This window comes from Anastrepha obliqua, chromosome 1 (assembly GCF_027943255.1).
Source record: "Anastrepha obliqua isolate idAnaObli1 chromosome 1, idAnaObli1_1.0, whole genome shotgun sequence".
In the NCBI taxonomy this organism is placed as follows: Eukaryota; Metazoa; Arthropoda; class Insecta; order Diptera; family Tephritidae; genus Anastrepha; species Anastrepha obliqua.
In genome coordinates this window covers 99202581-99218114 of record NC_072892.1, presented here as the reverse complement: position 1 = coordinate 99218114, position 15534 = coordinate 99202581, and the positions used below count along the sequence as shown (strand labels likewise).

General features: G+C 35.5%; 2 protein-coding genes across 4 annotated transcripts; one reads left to right on the top strand and one right to left on the bottom strand.

Moving 5' to 3' along the window:
• The first annotated feature begins 2171 nt into the window (after positions 1-2171).
• On the top strand, positions 2172-12931 carry LOC129253189 (homeobox protein Hox-C9). 3 transcript variants are annotated; one of them, XM_054891462.1, is made up of 5 exons: positions 2172-2239; positions 2697-3199; positions 7219-7433; positions 12573-12757; positions 12821-12931. In XM_054891462.1, the coding sequence occupies exons 2-5, from the start codon at positions 3156-3158 to the stop codon at positions 12929-12931; spliced, it is 555 nt and encodes a 184-aa protein (XP_054747437.1). In that variant the 5' UTR covers positions 2172-2239; positions 2697-3155. The 3 variants fall into 3 exon arrangements, with proteins under 3 accessions (XP_054747437.1, XP_054747436.1, XP_054747438.1); XM_054891461.1 differs by lacking the exon at positions 2172-2239 and adding an exon at positions 2344-2395; XM_054891463.1 differs by lacking the exons at positions 2172-2239; positions 2697-3199 and adding an exon at positions 2353-2399.
• On the bottom strand, positions 12924-14516 carry LOC129253187 (MKI67 FHA domain-interacting nucleolar phosphoprotein). The gene is made up of 3 exons (XM_054891459.1): positions 14331-14516; positions 13882-14220; positions 12924-13817 (listed from the first exon to the last, which is right to left on the bottom strand). The coding sequence occupies exons 1-3, from the start codon at positions 14418-14420 to the stop codon at positions 13011-13013; spliced, it is 1236 nt and encodes a 411-aa protein (XP_054747434.1). The 5' UTR covers positions 14421-14516; the 3' UTR covers positions 12924-13010.
• Between the last annotated feature and the right edge of the window lie 1018 nt (positions 14517-15534).

Genomic DNA, 15534 nt, shown 5'->3' with positions numbered 1-15534 from the left:
AATAAAAATGTTTACTGACTACTTGAAACTATTAATTATAAATTAAAATAGACTTTAAGGAAAGTTAAAAGTTATTATAATAATTTTTTTTCAATAATTTTGTTAGCTATTCTTTATTTTTAATAATTAATCAACAAACACAATATAATAAAGAGAGAAAGGCATTCTTAGATAAAGTGAACCAGACAGAATTCGAGATCTCGCTAAATTCACGAAGATCAACGTAATTAATTTTAATCTTACTTAGGTGGAATGTAAAGGACTTGCGTAAGATCTCCAAAGAAACAAGAAAATTAGTACTTTCCAACGAAACAAGGAGAGACAAATAGTCGAACATTTTGATTCTTGATTATAGGATGGGACAAATCAGAAAATTTTAAAAAGCATAGCGCAAATTTTAGAAACATCTTTTAAACATGTTCAGTTCTAGCATTACAACCGAGATTCCTTTTTCCAATTCTAGTTTAACTCTTGTGGATTGAGAAAGTGAAATTAACCTTGCAAGACTGGATATTTAAATTCAGGTTATTATCGATAGTTTTCAAATTGAGTTGAACCCTGAAAAATTGGGCGCGTAAACTTAGTTTAACTGGAAAGCAGAACTAAACTTGCACTGAAAAACAGGCCTCTGTATGCACAAGTTGTCACGGTGAGTTATCAAACTAAAATATGACAGTTCATGTTAAGACAGATGCATAAGATCTTCGTCAAGACAAGTAATCAAGTAATCTACACAACTATCAGAAACTTGAGAAATATTTTGACGTGATAACGTCTTATAATTCGATTTAACAGGCTGCACGCACGAAAAAATGTGTCGTTACCTTGCTCATTAGTGTTACCTTGCTCATTGCCGTTACCTTGCTCATATGTCGTTACCTTGCTCATTACCGTTACCTTGAATGAACTGCAAGCGAAAGCGCGGAACGAACGACAAAGCAAACAAAGCAAACGAACGGCACTTTTCGACATCTTGCTCTCTCCTACTTAAGTGAGCGTATATGTGTATGTATATGTGCATATGTACATATATAAATTCACTTATTTGTATTTGCATATGCCTTCTTATTGATTATTATTAATTTGATTTACTTGAAGAATTTAAAATAAAACCAAGTTTGTTAATAATACCTGTTATGTTATGTTATGTTATGTTACGTTAAAGTATATTATGTTATGTTAATGTTAACTCGTTCTCTAGATCCATACAAAATATCTATCAAACAAATAAAATTAAAATTTTCTTTTGAAAAATGCAACCATTCAATTAGTATTTTCTTATGACGTTATCACGTTAAACTATCGTCAGTAAACCGACTTTACAGACAACCTCTTTTTTACTAGCTATTTTTTCGAAACTTATATGAATATAAGTATAATAATATAAGTTATATATGGTATATGAATTGTTACCTAAATTATCTATTACAAAGATAACTAATTTTTTACGAGGTACTCTACAAGAACAGTGACCATATCATGACTAAATTTTTAAAGCCAATGTCAAAAAAATACAAAATACGTTTGCATAAAGTTTCATTTCTCTTGCAGCTCGGTGTAGGACTGCATGAGGAGCATATCGGGTTTTTAGTCTTGGGCGCTATCACGAATTGTGCCCGCCATGCGGCAAACTGGGCGCACCACTTTCCGTCTTCACAAATTATTTTGTTCCGGTCCGTTATTTCCGAATTATCCGCGATCTGATCTGTGTGCACGATAGCTCGGGTAAAAATTAATATTCTTCAATGATACTTATTATAATCGGTCAATAGCCGGTAATTGTCAAAAAAAAGAAAAAAACACAAATCCCTACCATAAATATTGCCTTTTGTGGAAGCCCAAAAAGTAAGTAAAATTTTAAAAAATTGTCGGTACTATGCCAACTATTAGGTAAATGTGTGTATCTCTATAACGACTTGCCGATAAAACTTGTGCAAACTTGGGACACGAATGCTTTCCCACCCCATTTAGATTTCACATACTCGTAAATATTATTGAGATCGGTTAAAAACTACGCCCACTTTTAATATGTTAAGTCTCCAAATTTCTGTCCGTTCGTCTGACGTTAAAAGCTATAACTCTCACTATACATCAGTTTATTTGATTCCGCCCCAAATAAAATTTTACTAAAATGTCACCGAGTATATTAAATTCAGTCCGAACTGAATTTAGCATTTACTCACTTTTTTTACATACCTACTTTCTTAACATGCGATAAAGCTCTCGTGTGAAATTTAAAGTAAGCTCTAGCTAAACAAATAAACAAAACTGTCGATCTGTTGACATTTTTTAAGTTTATATAGTCAAAAATAATAGAAGCATTCATAGTTTTCTTTAGTACCAAAAAAAACAAATAGGATTTTTAATGAGCCATGGATGTGGAGTACGTGGTCATGTATGTATGTATATATGGGTACAATGTATGTATGTATGTAGAGAATTGAGAAAAAAAAAAAACAAAAAATGAAAAGGTCGCAAGCACGCGCCGCTCGTTTCATTTGCTTTGCAACAACATGACTAGCTCTATGTGATGTGTACATTTTCCATATGTTGCTTGCCACATGTGTTTTTCTTTGTTGTTGCATATTAAATATAACAACACAATCCCATTCAAACTAGTCTAGATATGCATACATATGCTCATATAGTAAATTGTACATACAAATACATAATACTCGGATCAAGAATATTTGCAGATATAGTGCGGAAGTAATGCGACATTTACTTTCGGAAAAGATGTGTACTGGTACCCTGCAGTAAATCCACCTGTTTCAAAACTGAGTACTGAAAAACTGGCCGTAAAAAATCGTTACAGAGCGCTCCCCTAATTTGTAGTTTTCAATGGCTTTGTGAATAAACAGAATTCTGCGTTTGAAGTGACACTAATTTACAGATGATTCATCAGATTTATCACACTGAAGTAAAAATTTAGATGAACTGTGAGATAAGGTTAAAATGAAAGTGTCGACATATACGAGTATACCTAACTTTTGTAAGCAAAAATTAAATATTACATGGAGGATAATTGAAAATAGAATAGAAAGAAAAGTGTTGTTTGTAAGCAAAAATATATAAATAGCCCAATAACTGATTCTGATTCTGATAACTGCATATGCGGGGCCTTGATTCTCCCACCCGTGGATAAACAACGAAAAATGAAATGTTTGTTGCAGTTTGTCGACTACAATATGCTAATAAGGTAACACTTTGAAACTAGTTACTCAGATACAAATACTTCTTTTAATAAACTGTTACAATTATTACTGTAAACTTTAGGCACATATATATGTATGTATGTATGTGTGATCATTTTCCGACACTCACTTTCATACCGTGTACATTAGGATGAATTGTTTTCCTTGACAATATTTACCCGTGGCGCTTATGCCATGAAAATTACCCTTGAATTCACATGGAGAAAAATGCTCTTTTCAGCAAATTTGGTATAAAATGTTTTCAGATCGACATTATTTAATATCCTCTCTTAATTTACCTTCACAGTTGTGCAAAAAAATACAACAAAAACATACGAGATAAATATATAATTTTAACAATTTTTTAAATTTTGGCTGGTTTCATAGTTCTCATGGAAAATAGTTAATTCGTTTTTTAAATAAAGCTAGGTATCATTTTTTGGCCGTTTAAGAGATTAAATAATATCGATCCGTTAACATGTTATAGATACCAAATTTGCTGTAAAATGAAATTTTTCCGTTCGTATTCAATGGTCATATTCAAGGCATAAAAACGGCATGAGTAAATCTTTATCTATACTAATATTATAAAGAGGAAAACTTTGTTTGTTTGTTTGTTTGTAACGAATAGGCTCAAAAACTACTGGACCGATTTTAAAAATTCTTTCACCATTCGAAAACTACATTATCCAAGAGTAACATGGATTACATTTTATTTTGGAAAAAACTTATATATAAAATAAAGTCAACTTTTTGTGTGTGTTCGCTAACCGGCCGTGTCTGCACCGAATTAAACCAAACTTATACACAATGTTAAGAAGGTATTGAAGATGGTTTCCGTATAGTTTGGATACCTATTGGTGGATAGGGCTCGAGATATAGATCAAAACGTGGACTTGGGTAACCTTCGGATGTGTATGTACAATATGGGTATCAAATGGAAGCTGTTGGTAAATGCTTTAGTCCAGAGTATTTTTCATGCCGCTTCGTGACTAGGGTCTCGAGATAGAGACCAAAACGTGGACCCTAGAATGTGTTTGTACAATATGGACATCAAATTGAAGCTGTTGGTGAATGCTTTAGTACAGAGTATTTTTCATGCCGCTACGTGACTGGGGTCTCGAGATATAGGTCAAAACGTGGACCCGGGTAACCTTTGGTTGTGTATGTACAATATGGGTGTCAAATGAAAGCTGTTGATAAGTGCTTTAATACGGGGTAATTTTCATACCTATTGATGACTAGGGTCTCGAAATATATACCAAAACGTGGACCCGCCGTGTCTTTGCACCGAATTAAACCAAACTTATGCACATTGTTAAGTAAGTATTGAAAATGGGTTTCGTAAAGTTTGGTTGTAATTCGGAGCAGTCGCAACGGGTACAGCGTTCTTTTGAGCCAGCCATAATGTCGTTTACTTTTTTAACGCTTGGCGCGGAACTGAACTGTCAAATTGACAGTGTGTCAATATTTCTTTCTGATTTGGATGCCATAAGGAAAAAACGTAAGTGCAACATGTAAAAATTGTTTGTGAATTTTTTTGGAGTGGATTTTGGAACAGTGAATAATTTCTTACGAAATTTGAGAATTTAATGTGAAATCCGAATGAAATTATGTGTTCGTGGAAAAAACAATTTTTTTCGTTTTTTTTTTTTTTTGAAAAATATAAATGGATAATGGTTAAAAAAGCTCCAATGCTTAAGGGGTTAGGGGTAGTCAGAATTTTCAAAAAAACGATTTTTTTTGCATTTTCTTAAAGTATAATGTTTTAAAAATATTGTGTAAAAATTTGAAGTGAATCCGACAAATACTTTTCAAGTTATTCAACAATTAACAAAGGGCGCTCGGCCGCTCCGGAGCCGATAGCAAAACTTTAAATGCGTTTTTCTCAAAACTATGTTTTTCAAACTGGTGAACACTGTAACTTAAAAATCGCTACGTAGATTTCAATAAAATGTATACAGCTTTTGAAAAACATAAAAAACTTGTGCCTGATCGAAGGATTTTTTTTTCAAAAATTTCGATTTTTTTTTAACAATTAACTGTTGGTTTTTTTTTCTAAAATCTGGAAAAAATTTTCTGAGGCCGCCATTTTGTTCATTTTGAAAAAAAAAGAAAAGCTTCGATCAGGCACAAGATTATCTATTAATAAAACTAATTTTTCTTGTCCGATTGGTTTTAGATGAATCTGCAAGGACTTGTGATGTTCACCGCAAGGGACTTCTGGAGAAACGGGCTTCACACAAACAGCGATAACTTTTGCAATTATTAATTTTTTTTTTTTGAAATTTTGGTGAAGTCAAGTTAAAACATGATGTTTTTATGCTATGTTTTTATTTTTGTTAAATAAATTAATTAAGTAGCAAAAAAAAATTCGTGAAAATCATCATTTTTTCGGGCCTCTGACTACCCCTAACCCCTTAATAAAACATATAAATTGAAACGAAAAATTCATGGATGATCAGGAAAAAAGACGATTGTTTATTCATATGCGTTGATTTGAAATTTAAAAACAATCTTCTTTTTTCCTGATTTTCAATTTATATTTTATATTTACTCAAAAACAAATAGAAAAACAAAAAATATTGTTTATGCCAAAGCGCTTGAATAAAGAATAAAGAAATAAATAATATGAAAACCATATATTTTCTGTTCTAAACCATATCTATTCTATTTTAGTGTGCCCAGCGAAGGGGGCTGGGTTTGCTAGTACTTATATAAAAATGAATGTTTGTCTGTATGTCCTCGATGAACTCAAACACTACTGGACCGATTATTATACAAATTGTATGTGTATATCATATTCTCCACGGAGAAGGTTTGCAGAATATTCTCATTGCGGCCACTCGCAGAGTAGCAACTTCTGCCCGTTCAACCGATTTTTTTGAAATAAACCAACTCAATAAAATGGTTTAGAATGAATTGAATATTTGCGTGCTGATTTTCGATTAAAGTTATTTTTCTTAAATTTATTTTAGATGTTGGCGTAGCAACGCGCGCAGGGTACAGCTAGTATTAAATAAAAAATAGATGTAGCATTACGGAAATAATTTTTTGGTCCATCCTAGTGTGCACGCATATCCGCATGCAACTATATATTTAGGTATGTAAGTGCGTCGAAGGAGAGCATCACAGCCGCCATCTAAGTACGCAGTCAAAGTGTAATTATGCAAGCAATAGAAAGATGACAAATGGTGATAAATGAATTGCTTTGAAAGTGGCATAGTTAGTAAAGAATGAACACAGATATGTGCATAGTATATATGAAAGTTTGTATGTCCACACTCTTATTTTTATTACACAGTTTCATTGCGGCGCATCTCCCACTGCCACAATGCACTTGAATTTTTGTTCACAACTTCCTTTTTGTCTCCGCATTATGCCTTAGCCTTAGCAAAACAAAATGCAAAAGTGTTGTGAGTGTTGTCATAACAGTTCATAAATTTTGACCGGAATTACCAATATAAAAATCCATATGTACATATGTATGTATCTACATAAGTATGCCTGGGTACAAATATAATACACACATCAAGACCACACATAATAAGTCTCATAAGTGGAAAACCATATGCTTTTACAAAATCTAGTTATGTATACATGAATGGATGTACATATACTCGTATATATATGCACATGCATATAGGTATATGTGTATAAGCGCAACTATGCGACCAATCACAGTTGAGTTATATGTCGTACATCAGCCAATAAGGAGTGATCATCGCTTTCGATGAGCAACAAATTGTTAAGATCGCATTTGATGCAAACTTCTTAACGATTCCAAGATGTCTTTAGTCATACTTTGGCCGTCGGAAAACTAAGGTTTGATAATGAGCGCTAATAACTTACCTACGCGATCGTTTACGCATATCGATTTTTCTTCGACCGAAATAGAGTCACTTTATAATTGCAGTAGTTACAACTTTGATATTAAGACCACACAATCGAATTACTATGACAATAATATAAGAATTCAAGATTCCATCAAAATTCGAAATTGTTTTGACTGTTTTAATCAAAGCTATTCGCGTTTAACCAACAACGTTCATTCTCCTGGACCGAAAATCTCGACAGAATGGAATAATACCACCACGCCAGATCATCCTTGTATACTAAATATGCAAAATTTTCTTTCAAATTCAAATAACCCTTCAATTGATGCCAAATGCTGCGAACTTCAACTGACAGCGACTCCAAAGCCTAGATGTGTGACAGGATTCAAAACTCATGTTGAAGGTAAGTGCTGAAGTTCGGTCGGGACCGAACTTTAAATACTCGGCATATGTTTTTAGTGGTTAGGAGTAAAATGAGGGTATGATTCGATAATATAAATCGTCATAATTTTCCGGATGCTACAAGCCCATCAAAAAACTGTTAACGAAGCCTTAATTTTCTAAGTGAGTATTGAACCTTAAGCAAATAATTCGATGTGTTTTCTTTTTGGCAAAAGTAGAAATATTCTTGAATGTACCTCGAACTTTTGTCAGTACAGCATCCTTTTGTGAGTTTGTAAGTAGGTTTTAAATATTTCGAAACGTTGATAGAGTGTAAAGCGACCCATTTCGTTCCGCGGAGGAATAATACTGAATTTCCTGGACTTCGTTTTGCGTGAAATAGGTGTCTGCGTGAAAATAAGGTGTGAAATTGGGAAGTGCTAAATTCGGCCAGGGTCGAACTTTTCCGAATAATTTAATTTAGGCTGGCTGTTCGGGATGAAATAGACCTATAGAAAATGATTAAAGACTTAATGAAAATGTAACATCAGATGGACCAACGGAAGTTTAGTCTTGAAAATAAAAAGTGTTTGTCCGATTCGTGAAACAAGTTTAGGAGGGTTTCATTAATAAATTATCTTTTTCAAAATTTTTCTTTCATGTATGCCTTCATTTGTACCAATGTGTTAGGGATATTGATTTTTTTTTTTTTTAATTTTTTGAAAATCCCCCTTAAGTGGGAGGTGTGCGTTATTATTGACATACTTCAATACCAACCTACCTTGGATAACTAAAAAGGGTAGCTGCACCATTTTCTTCTTGAAGACTTTACATACTCCTCAAAGGTTGTTTGGTCACTTGAGTACCCTTCCGAGTGTTCAAACTGATTTCATGGCTGATAATCTCAAAGAAGTTAGACTTTTTGGTCTTAAGGATTTAGTTACGAACCTATCACTTTATCTTGGGTTTTTGAATGATGGCTTCTGCAATAAGTTTCTCTACTTGTGGAACATGTCAAGGCGCATACTACAAATTGAAGCAGAAGTTTAGCCTGTTTAAAATCGGTTCGGCTTACGAGCAAATCAGAATAGAGTTTTGTCTGTTTCTACGAAAAAATGTTGCCCTTCAATATCGCACTCAACTCTATACAAAGTCAGTCATGTTTCTTGCCTACTCTGAAATGAGCACAAAACTCTGCCAATGTCTACCTTTGACTGGCACACGTATTTCTTAATATTAACGTTTTAAGTAGTCAGTTGGTTTTCAAGGCAGCTGAAGCTTCTCAAAGGAGGAAATTTGCCTTTGCCTTTGTTGAGGGTGGCATTTTTAGAATCGAACACACAATTTTCTTACCGATTACGCTTCTACGCTTACTTAAAATCGAACACGAAAAGCGTTGGGGGCAATGAAAAACCAACATTATTTCGGAAAAACGAAATCACTATTAAAAAATAAAAAAAAATAAATAATTGGCACGTACACTTCTGTTAGGTGTTTGGCCGAGCTCCTCCTCCTATTGATGTCTTGATGTTATTCCACAAATGGAGGGACCTACAGTTTCAAGCCGACTCCGAACGGCAGATATTTTTATGAGGAGCTTTTTCATGGCAGACGAAATCACTATTAGTCTCTCATTAATTTTCTTCCAAAATAAGCGTACCTAGCCCTAGTGATGGTAGAACAGGCGCACAGAAAGTGCTTCGCTGCCTCATCTTCTTCATGGAGAGAGATGAAATGGTCACAATTGGTGAATACAGATACCTTTCAATAACTAAGATTAAGGGCACCATGAGCTTAGCCCACCTATGACTCTTCCCAGTTATGCCTTTTTCTCTATTTTCAACAGCTTCGATGTCGATGACCAAATAAGCGAGTTCTATTGGGATTATTTAGATCCCATCTGGTAGCCAGAGTGGAAATAGTAAGAAACATTTACCAACATAGTTAAGAGGTGAGTTTACAAATGGTTAATCCAGCTTGGTTGTCACTGCACTGTTATCCGTCCACCTATTCTCACCGACGTAGTTCATGCCGTTAGGGATTTAGAAAAGCTCTTCTCCGCTATCTTCGACATAGACAGATATTGCTTGAAATGAGTTTCGTAGCCGTAAGGAAAGATCCTAAATTGTGTAAATCCTGGCTGGCTATTGGGATTAAGCCATTACCGAACCCCAAAGAGATCATTTTTCTTAACTTGAGGTATTGCAAATTTTATAGGGTGAAGGCCCAAGCTTACAAATTTAGTGTCGTATGTATCAACATCTTTTTAATATAATAATAGTTAATCTCAACAGGATTTCATCTGCCGACGGAAAACAACTGTAGGATATATCCGCAAAATATTTATATGTACGAGGATCGGTGGAAAAGTCCTTGCAAAAATAAAAACTACTTAATTGTTTGGGGTAAACCTTTTTTTATTTTTCGACATAGTCTCCTTTTATGCGTATACACTTCGTCCAACGCTGTTATAGTTTGTGAAACCCTTTCGATTTCGGAATTTCGTTTCGGATTAGTGCAAGCATGAAAAAAGTCATTCGTTTCTGCAATCACCTCCTCGTTTTCCCGCCAGCCATTTATTCAAATAATAGTCGAAGTGATCCGAGAGAGCCAAGTCTAGAGAATAGGGTGGGATGTGAAACGAGTTGGAACCTTATTCCCGGAAACCACAAATGGTTCGTAGGACACTAAGCCGATACATTTTTTCCATAAAAATTTATATTAAGTGTATCAGCTGACTACTCTATTATACAGAACTCTTTTACTGTGTCTAGAACTGCAATTATTCCGCATTATTCGTGATAAGTAGAACTGTACGATGTCTTTTCAATGTGTTTTTCAGGTAGGGTAGCAGGTACAATGATAATTGGTTTCGCATAGGGTTCTCGCTCTTCATGAACCAGCTTCCTCTACGGATCAAAACCCTTTTTAATAAACATTTACACCAGAGCCCATAAAATAAATAATATTAGACAATCTCATAAGAGTAAGTGATGCCCAAAAGGCAGAAGACATATTACCTAGTAGTTGATTATTAAGTAAAAATGGGAAATGTATTAGAATAATACGTAAAAATTATTTCAAATATTTCACTTCCCCTCGTATATTAAAACGACAACCGATTCTGTATTTGTAACTATACTAACTTTCGAAGCTTCGCTAGATACCTGTGTAGATTTCGTTGATCTCATACTCACACTCCCTCCTAGTGAATTTTTGTTTACTTTATCGTAACATTAACACCACTAATACGTCTATTTTAACTTTGAATAATCCCAAGTTACTGGCGGTAATATTCGATAGTTTTCATCGCGAACACAGTACAGGCGATATGCAAGGTGCTCGGCAGGCATCCTGTAAACTGCGATGCGTACATTTTGTCGACGAGGACCAGATGTATGTCCCCTGCTAAAGGTCATAACACAGTTCTCACTCTATAAGTAGGCCCTATAGTATTTCAGATGTACGACACACTAGACAGAGCAAGTTTACTGGGGCGGCAGCCCTTGGTCGGGAAAAACCCCGAGTCATTCCCGTAACGTAGAACCGGCTGTCATGGCACAATTACGTTCTGGATACTGTAGCAGGTTAAACTTCTACTTATCCAGAATTCATTCCGAATATCCGGTATTAGCGAATCGCCATTCTGAGTGACAGTCAGGCGGCACCCATGGCCCTATCGTCCATGTTACTTGAGTGTACCGAGAAACTTAATCTACTAGGAATGCACAATTGCATTCGGCTAATTTGGGTCCCAGGACACAGGAGTGTAAGTGGGAACGAAGTAGCAGACATTGGGGAGAGGGGCTGCGGCCTCGCCTTTAATAGGAGCCGAGCCCTTCCTTAGCATGGGACAACACACCATCAAGGAGAAGCTCAGGTGTGAAGAGCTATGGCTAAGGGAGGTATGCTGGCATCAAACTATGGGGCTACGCCAGTGCCAAAGACCTCAAGCCTGATTCGAGTGAAGGCGGGGCAGACGCACAGAAAGTGGTCCGCCGTCTCATCCTCCTCTTCACAAGCTGGGAAAAGTGCACTGTCTGAGATGCCCACCTTTTCCATGTGCTTTGCCCATAGAAAATGGCCCTTCATCAGTCCAACCAGCCTCCTACAGCCCCCTCTGCTTAGCGACAAGAGGAACTGCGACAGACGGTTGGATACGACAGGTAGCATCAATTTTGTCCATCTGCAGCCTCTCTCAGCCTGCCAAGCTCGCTTGAGTAACCCATTTGCTAACCGTGGCTTTGATGGCTACAGAAGGGAGTGGCAGAACGGGCTCCGGGCCAAAAAAGTTGGCCTCAGTGCCGAGTTTGGCTAAAGAGTCAGAGATCTCGTTACCCGTGATACCCACGTGTCCCGGGACCCATGTTAGCGTCAGGCTATTATGTCTGCCGACATACATAGTTCAGCCTGGATTTATAGGACTCGACTACCCTTGAAGTGGTTGGGGGCTGTCTAAGGCCATGAGCGCAGCTTGCATGTCGCTGCAGACACATATATGTATATGTTTTCCACAACAAAGTTCATCGCTTCTTGAACAGCATACACCTCCGCTTGAAACACAGTTACATGCATTCCAGGAGCAAAGTGCAGTTTTGTCTAGCTGGATTCCACGTAGACCCCGCAGCCGGAGCCGTGCTCGGTCCGCGAGTCATCCGTGAAAATGCGCAGTCTTTGCCGGACCACCTTTTTTTGAGTTTGATCACAGTTGAGCCTCTGGTAGCACCACACTATATCTCTCAAAACTTTTAGTTGTTTTTGTAACAGTTTACAAATCCCTATTAAGCGCAGGGTTGGACGTCATCTGCAATCTCATTCTTTGTGTCCGACACCGTTTTTGTGGCGTCTTTACTAAGTCCTGTCTAGATGGTGTTCCACTAAGTGTTGCCATCTAAAACACCTAACCACAGTATCACGAATTTCACCACATATGTAAATCGTCTCTACGTACCAGAATAACTTGGGTTTTTCTCGACCAACTGCTGTTATTTCAGCGTTTATCATTGACCTGATATCAAGTCCATAGACTGCCGTTTCAACATTCAGTTAAAAACCTTGTACATATATTTACACCCACATATGAATATTTAAGACATGTTAAACAATTTTGTTCCATTGTATAATTTAAAATAATTCTAAGTTCCGATTCTTTCAATTTTAGACGTTACACTGGATGAAGTATCAACAATTTTGAATGTTCCTAATGTTGCTGGAAATCGGAAAGAGAGAACTGCGTTCACCAAAGAACAAATAAGAGAATTAGAAGCAGAATTTGTGCATTCAAACTATTTAACACGCCTTAGAAGATACGAAATAGCTGTCGCTTTAGACTTGACAGAACGTCAGGTGAAAACGCTTTACCTAAATCCAATAGCGAGTTACTGAATTAATTTATTGTTTTACTTTTAGGTTAAGGTGTGGTTTCAAAACAGGCGCATGAAATGGAAGCGTCTTAAACTGGAGTCTCAAGCTCAAAATACGGTTGAATTTCGACAAACAAACACTCAAATGGTTATTTAACAGTTTAAACATATTTATGTATTATTAATATTTGTATAAATTTAGATGGAAAATAAAATGTATACAAGTTAAAAATAAGCTATTTTCTAATCTTTTTTGTTTTAGATGACTTGGATTTTAATCCCACCGTTTTCACTTTTTTTGAAGGCATCGTTTTTAGTATTTCTTTTGCGGCCGTTACTTGTGCGATACTCTTTTGAGTTTTCTTTGAAACAGTTGGTTTAAGAGCTTTCTTGGCCTTCTGCACAGCTCCACTCAGAGGCTTCCTTTTGATTAACTTTTCCAAAGGATCCACTTTTGGGCCTTTTACGGACTTGCTAAAGGGAATAGCCCCTTTTTTAGTATTTTTTCGTAACTGTGCTTTGCTGCTGTTTTCTTCATCTTCCGAGTCGTTAGTAAACCCATAAGTTTCTTCATCTGAGCTTGTTGAGACTCCGTCAGTATGATTTCCATCGTCGCTATCATTTTCCTCAGCACTTTCATTGCCGCTTTGTGACGAAGCAACGTAATCTTCGTCTTCCGAATCATCATTTATTGTGTTGCCTAGTAGGTCTTGTAGTTCTAAATCTTTCGATTTTTTCGACTTTTTATTTGCATCGCCTATAGCACCTTTTGATTTTCTTTTACCAGTTATTGCTGTGGAGTTTTCTTCATTAACTTTTGTAGATTTTGTCTCACTATCATTGTCATTTACAATTTTATTTGGTTCAATAAGCACCTTGGAAAAGTCAATGCCCAAGTGTGCATACTTCTCATTTAGTTTTTTTACCTTTTCCAATTTTTTCAATGCACGTTTTTGATAATTTTTATCGGACCAATTATTCATTTGCTTTACCTTGCGATGTATAGCTGCTGTTTTATGGGAAACATATATATCTCTGCCAGCCTGTAAATTCACAGTCGAGCTTAAATACTATTTATAATAATAATAATTTTTATTATTTCATTACCTTGTTTTTAACTTTGCGCACCGAAGTTTTGAAGTAATTGTATAATTGTTTTTCTGGAGGTATATAAGCGGCTTTAACAACTTTCTTAAACATAAGATAATTATCCATGGTCTCTGCAGCCACCTCCGCCACTTCTGGATATGCAAATTCTACAAAGGCGTATCCTTTGCTGCCTCCAGTACGACGCGAACGTCCTAGCCGCAAGCGTGTGACTGCGCCGAACTGCTCAAAGTAGTTCTTCAATTGCTCTTCGAAAAACCCATGTGGTAAATGTTTAATGAATACAATTCCGCGTTTATTATCATTCTTCTCTTGCTGTTTTTTTAGTTTCTTGTCTAACTGTAATAATGTGAGCCAAACAGTTTTAACAACAGTATAGGGCTTTCATAGGAAGTTGCTACGCATAATATTGACATTTTTGTAGCGCAAAGGGTAAATAACAAACTTACTTGTCCGGAAACCACCACTTGTGACTCCGAAGATTGTTTCGGCATTGGTCTGCCGGAATTTTTTGACTTATTTTTACGTATAGGAGGCATCGAAATTAAGAATATGTTTGAATCGAAACAAAACTACAATAATTTAATACACACGTGCAGATAAAATAATTGGGGATTCTTCTTCTTTACCGAGGACAAGTCCTAATAAGACTTAAAACAGCTGCTCATATGACTCAATATAAAATATTACCATTCACAATGAAATTAAACTTGGGGCATTCACTACTTCGTTATATTAATAAACAATATAGCTAATACATATATATCGGTTTTTTTAACTGAATGATAACTATCGATATCGAAAAGTATGATTTGACAGCTGAGAATGGTAAACTGTGTAAATATTTCTGTTCAGTAAGATTTGGCAAGTGTCATCATGAATCGTTTAACGCTTGAACAACGTTTTCATATTGTGAACATTTATTTTGAAAAAACTAAATCTCTTCGTGAAGTCCATAGTGCACCGGCGGCATCATCGGTCCTGAATGGTGAGCGCTATCGAGCAATGCTATTGAAGTTCTATTCCCAAAAAAATTAATCAGCTTAACATCGATGACATTTGGTTCCAACAAAACGCTGCCACTTGCCATATAGCGCGCTTCAAATCGATTTATTGTAATATTCAAGTCCCAATAACACTATGCGGTCAGGTTTATTGGAAAAAGTAATCAACAATTGGTCTGATCAAATGGATCATCTAACTCGTAGCCGAAATTCTCTAGTAGAATATAATAAAAAAGTGTATTATTTTTTATTTCTGTTTTGTATTATAATTTTAAATTCTAAGGCTCTTAAACAAATATCCTATATAACTACATAATCACACATTTTGTTTTAAGTAAAGTATTTGCATCGTTTTCGTGATGATTGGTAACATGTTAACACTATTTGGTGAAGTGAATAATTTGTATGTAAATAAATGAATCAACCTTTTGTTTGAAGCTTAAGAAAAAACTATTTTATTTAAATAAAATTTGTTGCTACTTAACTTCTTTCTTTAGCCACTTGATACACATTTTTGTTCTATTCATTGTTAAGTTATGAGGAATTTTATTTTAGTTTTTTTGAAGGAAACAAAGATAACGAAATTAAAATTGTATGGTTATTTTTATATGTATTTTGACAATATGCCAACAAAACAAATTTAAGAAAA

Bases quoted from the DNA above. Each gene is read 5' to 3' on its own strand.
- LOC129253189 (XM_054891462.1), top strand. From the start codon at position 3,156: ATGAAATGTTTGTTGCAGTTTGTCGACTACAATATGCTAATAAG. The intron at 3,200-7,218 runs GTAACACTTTGA...TTTTAATCAAAG, and splicing joins GACTACAATATGCTAATAAG to CTATTCGCGTTTAACCAACA. The intron at 7,434-12,572 runs GTAAGTGCTGAA...TTTCAATTTTAG, and splicing joins ATTCAAAACTCATGTTGAAG to ACGTTACACTGGATGAAGTA.
- LOC129253187 (XM_054891459.1), bottom strand. From the start codon at position 14,420: ATGCCTCCTATACGTAAAAATAAGTCAAAAAATTCCGGCAGACCAATG. The intron at 14,221-14,330 runs GTAAGTTTGTTA...ACATTATTACAG, and splicing joins AAGTGGTGGTTTCCGGACAA to TTAGACAAGAAACTAAAAAA. The intron at 13,818-13,881 runs GTAATGAAATAA...GTGAATTTACAG, and splicing joins TGCGCAAAGTTAAAAACAAG to GCTGGCAGAGATATATATGT.